The following is an 8,341-nucleotide window of genomic DNA, read 5'->3' as shown; positions in this document are numbered from 1 at the left end:
TCGAGTGGTTAAGATTAGGATAGCCGATTGGTCAGGGGATAGGACCTTAACAAATCGGGTTACGTTACCTAGCATGGACGCCTGGCCAATGGTAGTGTGTGAATGCTATTGAAGGGCGGGCCTTGCCTTGAAGTTGCGTGGGTTCCATAATAACGCGGTCTGCAGCGGCTGGTTGCTTTGTGTACAGCAACCATAGTAATGCACAGAGCTGACCATAAGCCGTAAACAGGCAAGAGGCCGTAAACTGGGATTAAACTGCGGTTAAAAACCCTGATTAAGGCGCATATTCCGAATGCGCTGTATACATGTCTAAAGAATGCCTCTAAAACCCAAATAATACCGGAATATCTCACATCTTAATCAGGAAATGCTATATTTGGAAAAAGGCCTTGTTCGAAATAGTTTAATTTAGTATATTAGTTGAACATGTCGTGGACAGTCCCCCTTAATTCACTGTACAGTAAAAGGAGCAGCTTTAGCCTCTAGAGCTAATTTCCAGCTGTATGCCCCGGCCAGCTGACAATAGGCATCCTAAAATACAATGGTTAACATACACTCACCTAAAGGATTATTAGGAACACTCTACTAATACCGTGTTCGACCCCATTTTGCCTTCAGAACTGCCTTAATTCTTTGTGGCATTGATTCAACAAGGTGCTGGAAGCATTCTTTAGAAATGTGCCCATATAGATAGGATAGCATCTTACATTTGATGGAGATTTGTGGGATGCACATCCAGGGCACGAAGCTCCCGTTCCACCACATCCCAAAGATGTTCCATTGGGTAAACCCTAGAAATGGTTGTGCATGAAAATCCCAGTAACTGAGCAGATTGTGAAATACTCAAACCAGCCCATCTGGCACCAACAACCATGTCACGCTCAAAGTTGCTTAGATCACCTTTTGTTCCCATTCTGACATTCAGTTTGGAGTTAGGAGATTGTCTAGACCTGGACTACACCCATAAATGCATTGAAGCAGCTGCCATGTGATTGGTTGATTAGATAATTGCATTAACGAGAAATCTTGCAAGTGTTCCTAATAATCCTTTAGGTGAGTGTAAATACTGCTGAATTAGGGTACTGGTCCAATTACGGCATTGATTTGATGTTTTTGTCAATTAAATGTATTTAAAATGTTCTTAAGGTTGTTGAATGTAAAACGTAATATTTAATATTGTAATATGTAATTCAGATAGACAATGGTGATTAAAGCAATCTCGTACAATAATAAATCTGTTAAGCAATGATGAATAATGTCCACAACCAATTCCAACACAATTGTTTATTGAACTTGATCATTTACCATCCAGTGTAACACCACATTATGTAATGAAATGTCAAAATGTAATAAGTTTACTTCATTATGTAATAATCTGCGGCATTTTGTAATAAATAGTACATAATGCATGTAAGTAAAGATAAGACGAGCATTTCAAATATTTGATGTAAAATAGGCTATATTTATTACTTTTTGGTGTTTTTCTTCATATGCCTTTCAAAGCCAGTAGAGAAAAAAAATACATTTTGGTTGGTTGTTACATAATGCAGATTTAACATATTGCGGGTGTTATTACATAATGAAGTGAAATTTTAATACATTTTTACATTTTATTACATAATTTGTTATTACATAATGCGTTGTTACAATGCCATTTGATTGGTCAGTATTTACTGCCCATGCGATCTTATATTAGCCTTAAAAACTAAGGAAAACAATCAGATTTCTAAAAAAGATAACTTTGGGATACAGAATTTATTCTTTAATATTTATCATTCACCCAAATCAACCAAGACTCCCAAATATGTGTTTTCGCAAAAATGTATTCTGTCACACAAGAAATCATCCCTGACTGTTCAATGAACAGCAGGACTGTGAAGGAGGTATCTTTGAAATGAGAGACTTCTACATTCGGACTGGCCGTCTGTCCCTTTGTCATGTGATGGAAGAGCCCGGTCCGTGGTGAACAGGAAGTGTCCATGGTGAACAGGAAGTGTCTGCAGTCTCCCTGCTGGAGCTTTCTTCTATCTGGTTTTCTTCTCTACTTGTTCTTGCCGAGTGTTCTCTGCTTCTCTGCGTGCTCGACTATCTTCTCCTCCACGTAGAGGCCTTTGCGGCGGCGGACAGCGTTCATGTATTTCAGGGCCTGGTTTGCAGAGTCGGCTTTCTCCCCGAAGTGCAGGTATTCTTCCTCTGTGGTGGGAACCCAGCATGGGTCGCTGCTGATCACCTGGGGCACAGAGAGGAGCACAGGCATGGAAATGGGATGGTCAGTGATAGTATGAGACAACATTCCACATCCTGAGACAGAGCGCATCAGGTCACACTCTGAAAGCCACTCTTCATTGACTTGTATTGACTTGAAGGGTTCCACCTCGACAATTCCGTCTGCTAGCAAACATAAGTTTTTATAAGCTGCCGACCCGAAAGCTTTTTTTGCCGAGCTTTTTGTAAACAGACGTGAGGAATCATCAGGGAGGATAGAGGACTGTGGGATCCTGACACTAAGCTAACAAAATGTCTGACGTTACAGTTTGCAGCATGCATTTTCTTACCAAATCAAATTTTTAAGTTTAAGCCTAACTATAGGTCTGTAAGTTAAGCTAACACACGTAATGTCAGACATAACGTTACGCACGCACACACACGTGGATGGGTGAAGTCCAGACAAACACTCATAATGCTGTAAAGTGATGCGTGACACGCACCCACCACGTGCAAACACACACACACACACACACACACACACACACACACACACACACACACACACACACACACACACACACACACACACACACACACAAACAGACAGAACAATTACAGTAGCAGCACAGGCAGCAGGGTCCTGCACCTGGCTCTGGTTACACTGGGACAGATGGCAGAGTGCGACCTCCAACAACAGGCGGATTACAGTAGACAACACGCACGCACTCACACGCACGCACGCACGCGCTCACACAGGGATCCAGTGAGGGGTGAGGAGGGATGGGGAATCCTGCAGTGGTGCTTAACTGACTGGTTCTGGCTGGATTCATGTTAGTGTATGGCTGGCAACCTTAAAGCAGTTCTGCTGCTGAGTTAGAGTGAAGGAGTAAGAAATACATGCAGCAACCAGTTCCAAAAAGAGGCCTGGAGCACAGAAATGTGCTGTGGCAGTTACCGCGAGTAAAAGTCAGCTCGGTTAAAGAAAAAAAGATGTTATTTTACAATTTTACAATGTATCTTATTGACATAATTTTGGCCAACAAACCTCTATAGGCTGTGGATGCAGTATAACACTGTAGTTATTAAGGTTGGGGTTCTTAATCAATTGAGGTACCAATAATCAGTTGTTTTTTTTTATTAGTGTTTTTAGCCATTTTAAAGCCTTGATTAGAGAGACTCAGTAAAGAGACGACAGGAAATGAGGGGAAAGAGCAATGGGGTTACGACATGCAGTTAAAGCTTTAGTGCGTAACTTTTTGATATTAATGAACGTCCGTTACATTCAAGCCATTGCCAAATGAGTTGCTACAAAGCTAATTAAGACTATCAGCTCCACACAACTCTCTCTGTATTTCTCAGTATGACTATGTTCAGAAAATTGTGTCGTCAGTCGACTTTCCCGCGCCGAAACTCGAGTGAAGATAATTACCTCTTCTGAAGAGTCCATCATGTTTTTTTAATCATCCTCCTTAATTTGCTGATGATGTCTGTGAGGTGCGGCTGAAAATCTTACTATTAATGCCTACCAGACAGTAGAAGACTCTGAACAGACTTTGAAAAGACTAAAGTCTGACACTATCTCACATCTAACGTTAAAGACTGTTGTAATATGTAAAGACTGGAGATCTTACAGGGTCACACATTGCAAGACCACAACTAGATTTGTTTTGAAAAATGTAACCAAGCTAGCTAGCTACTGCTAGCTGGTAATTTGAGGGAAAGTCTGACGATTTCTGTTCTGCCGTACATGCAGATGAACGTCTCCAGTACCCGGAGCTCTGCATTTATCCGCCAGTAGAACTTCTGTTGGATGACGGCCTTCAGAAGGGTTGAATTGTTTACCCGGACACAGAAATCTGCTAACATGGCGGCGGCTAACATGTCTACTGACGCTAGCGCGGACCTAAACACAGAAAACGTTATAGCCAAGGTCTTGGAAAAGCAACAAAATGTGCTTGAATCAGTGGTCGCAGTGAAGGAAGCGCTAGCAGAAATTGACACCTCGGTGCAACACATCAGGACAGAGCTTGAGAGGCAGGGAGCTACAATACGTTACCGTTACCAGTTTTTTGGCCCGCACATGCATTCGCCAGTGTGTTAATAATCACTTCATTGCTGAAAATTGCTGACACTAGATTTCTTGCTGATTCGCTCATAGTGTCACAATTCGGTTAGGATTAATCACAACGAAAACACAAGATGGCGGCAGACAATGACGTCAGATTCGAATTAAACTTTCATTCAATGTATTCAGACATTCATTCAATATCTCCAGACTTTCATTCAATATATTCAGACTTTCATTCCATATATTCAAACTTTCATTCCATATATTCAAACTTTCATTCCATATATTCAGATATATATATATATATGGAATATGGAATATATTATATATAATATGGAATATATATATATATGGAATATGGAATATATTATATATAATATGGAATATATATATATATATATATATTCCATCTATTCTATATATATATATATATATATATATATATACACTACTGGTCAAAAGTTTTAGAACACCCCAATTTTTTTTTTTTTTTTTTTTTTATTGAAATTTTAGCAGTTCAAGTCCAATGAATCAATGAATAGCTTGAAATGGTACATAGGTAAGTGGTGAACTGCCTGAGGTTAGTTCCAACTTGTCTGGATTACTTACAACCCCCTCTGTTTGTATAAAAGTATTGTTGTAACACACTGTGGTACCATACCCTCGTGGGCATTATTTGAACAGTATTGTACTGCAGAAAGTAGTGTGTTGCTATAAAAATTGTGGGAAAAAGGCAATTAACAATGGAAGAGAGACAGACCATCATAACACTTAAGAATGTTGGTCTTTCCTACAGAGAAATTGCGAAGAAAGTCAAGGTGTCAGTGAGTACAGTATTCTTCACCATCAAAAGGCACTTAGAAACTGGGGGAAACTCTGACAGGAAGAGGTCTGGCAGACCCAAAGCGACAACAGAAACAGAAGACAAGTTTCTGACTCACAGGACAACAGCTTCAAGCACAGCTTAATAGTGGTCGTGATAAGCAAGTCTCAGTTTCAACTGTAAAGAGAAGACTTCGAGCTGCAGGTTTGACAGGTCGAGTTGCAGCAAGAAAGCCATTGCTAAGACGTCAGAATAAGAAAAAGAGGCTTGCCTGGGCCAAGAAACATCGTCAATGGACTACTGAAGACTGGAAGAAGGTGCTATGGACTGATGAATCAAAATTTGAAATCTTCGGTTCATCACGCAGGATTTTTGTATGCCGTCGAGTAGGTGAAAGGATGGTTCCCTAGTGTGTGACATCAACTGTCAAACATGGAGGAGGAAGCGTGATGGTCTGGGGCTGTTTTGCTGGATCCAGGGTCGGTGATTTGTACAGAGTGAAAGGCACCCTCAACCAAAACGGCTACCACAGCATTTTGCAGCGCCATGCAGTACCCTCTGGTATGTGCCTAGTTGGTCAGGGGTTTCATCCTACAGCAAGATAATGACCCAAAACATAAGTCCAAGCTATGCCAGAACTACCTTAGCAAAAAAGAACAAGATGGTAAGCTTAAAAACATGGAGTGGCCAGCACAGTCACCAGACTTAAACCCCATTGAGCTGGTTTGGGATGAACTGGACAGAAAAGTGAAAGCAAAGCAACCTACAAGTGCCATACATTTATGGGAACTTCTGAAACAGAGTTGGGAAGAACTTTCTGAAGAATATTTGATTTCCATTGTAGAAAGAGTGCCACGAGTGTGTTCAGCTGTTATATCTGCCAAACTTTGATGAGTCAAAAATTTAGAATACATTTTGGTTTATAAATTGATTCCATGATTTCTTTTTTAACTTAAATTGTTCATTTGTTCTATTCTTTAATTTCAGAGTACAATAAGACCTTGAACTGCATGAATTTCAATAAAAACCTGAAAAAATTGGGGTGTTCTAAAACTTTTGACCAGTAGTGTATATAAAAACATCTACATACAGTATAATTATACATTAGGAATAAGATGATTTTAAAAACAAACCTGCAGCACTATGATCATATAAAATGCTTATTTGAAGAGCCTGACCAATGAGTTTTTGAGATTGATATCGATATTATTCAAGATTTCTTACATGAACACATGATTTACACATTGTTACAAACACAAGTTCAGTGACCTATCAGATGGATTATACATACAGATATAGCTGTGATAAGCTAATATCTGGGCAAAATATGAGCCATGCTGGTATATGGCTCAGGCTCTGTGTATTAACAGGCCTACAAAATTCAACAATACTTCTTACACACAAGCATCTCTTCATACACACAAACATACAGTAGTTATACTGTCAGACAGATGCTTTGGCTGATCAATACAACACTTATTCACACAATTCTTCAGTCTGTAGCTGAACAAAAGCTCCTTTCTGATGGAAATCTAATGTAAACGTCCCCACAGGAGCCACTAACCCTCCAGTTACACAACAATACAACGCTCAAAATCTGCTCTCTCTGCCTCTATGCTCATTCATATGTTAATCCAATATCCTGGCCATATTAAATCGCTGTCAGGAAGACTGTTGACATCTGCACTAAGCAGCAGGCGAGTCCTGAAGCTGAGTGGGTCAGGGGACAGTGGGGGGCTCAGGGGCAAGTCTTTGTGAGGACGCATGAGCACACAAATCAGACAGACAACTTTTAATGAGGCAAAGACAATGGCTGCAAAACAATGTGCTGGGGGGAGGGGGGGAGGGGGGCAGCATGTGTGATGCAAGGTGCTGCGAGATGGCGGGGGTTCAAATGATGACAAGAAGGTCATGGTACCCATGAAAAGGATCTATAGCTTACTACAGCCTCTCTGGCAACTACAGTTCACTCAGTATCTAAACACTTATAATCTCAATATGGCCAGAGGAAATAATTAAAGCTATGCCATTTTCAGCTTTTTGGTCCAAATACTTTTTGTCTGTCACGTGAAATCAAGTTACCCTATTCACATTAAGACTGTTATTTTTAACATACTTTATTAAATCAACTTTTGTTTTTGTAACAACCCAACTAGGGCTGCACGATATGAGGAAATAATGTTGCGATTGCGTTATGATTCACGGTATTGGAGGGAATGATGATTAGTGATTAGTGATCTCTTTTTCATTAAATTCTTTCTTTTAAATTAAAAACATTTAAATGATTTTTGCGAGGATTTGTACCAAACAAAGATTGTTTTCGGACAACTCTGCAGCACCGCAATACTTCATTCAGAGTGGTTTGATTTGGTAGATTTTGCCTTAAACAAATATTGCGCCCACCCCAGCAATTTGGAAATTGCACTAGTCCATATTGAGATTTCTAAAAAAGCGTGATTAATTGTGCAGCCCTACCCAACTCCCTATGGACTGAGCTACTGCCACCCCCAATTTATTGCAGTGAGTGTAACTCAAGGAACAGAGCTGGATTACTGTTAATATTTGGAGATGCTGTTTGCATGGGTACAGCAGTTTGGATTCTTTCAGTGCTCTGATACCTGACACACAAACTCTCACAGTGAGAGAAAGCCCTCATCAAACACTCTCATCTTCTATCTGTGCACACATGGAATCAGCAAATGTAAAATCAGCTGACAAGGCAACCTTACATTTAGATATCTAATAATGTGCCCCCTTTTCCTTTAATTCATTTATAATTTATTATGATATGATCATAATAATTATTAGTATTTTGTCATCATTATCTTCATCCTTTATATTTGTGTTGTTCCTTTCTGATGTGTCCGTATTTATTAGTAATTTTTTTATTTATTTTGTTGCATAGTGTTAGGGCTCCTTTATGTAAATATATATTTTATACATTTATGTCTGCACTGCAACACTGGGCCCAATAAAATCGACAAAAGAGATGTGCCATGCGGGCCACCGTACTCTGGCCGTGGGCTGCCGCTGCACACAGCGGTGTTCCTGTGTCGGGCGGCGGCACAGTGTCACAGTACTCCAGCCACCACAATGTAAAATGTTACAATATAAAAGGCATGCCACTCGTGGTGGCTAGTGAGAGTGACTGTGTTACCCGCCATTGCCGAAATCTACCCGAATTTGGTGGGTTGGCGGGTGCTAATGTCAAGCCCTCGTTGCGTTACTTTGAAAGTGAAGTT

General features: G+C 40.2%; 1 protein-coding gene across 4 annotated transcripts in view; it reads right to left on the bottom strand.

Moving 5' to 3' along the window:
- Positions 1-1,269: 1,269 nt before the first annotated feature.
- efl1 (elongation factor like GTPase 1) overlaps positions 1,270-8,341 on the bottom strand; it is a 130,456-nt gene continuing 123,384 nt past the window's right edge. For all 4 annotated transcript variants that reach the window (XM_039794987.1, XM_039794985.1, XM_039794984.1 and 1 more), the window contains exon 23: positions 1,270-2,230. In XM_039794987.1, coding sequence (XP_039650921.1) covers positions 2,042-2,230 — 189 coding nt within the window. In that variant the 3' untranslated portion in view covers positions 1,270-2,041. The remainder of the gene's footprint in view (positions 2,231-8,341) is intronic.

This window comes from Perca fluviatilis, chromosome 3, assembly GCF_010015445.1.
Source record: "Perca fluviatilis chromosome 3, GENO_Pfluv_1.0, whole genome shotgun sequence".
In the NCBI taxonomy this organism is placed as follows: Eukaryota; Metazoa; Chordata; class Actinopteri; order Perciformes; family Percidae; genus Perca; species Perca fluviatilis.
This window is presented reverse-complemented; position numbering and strand designations above follow the sequence as displayed.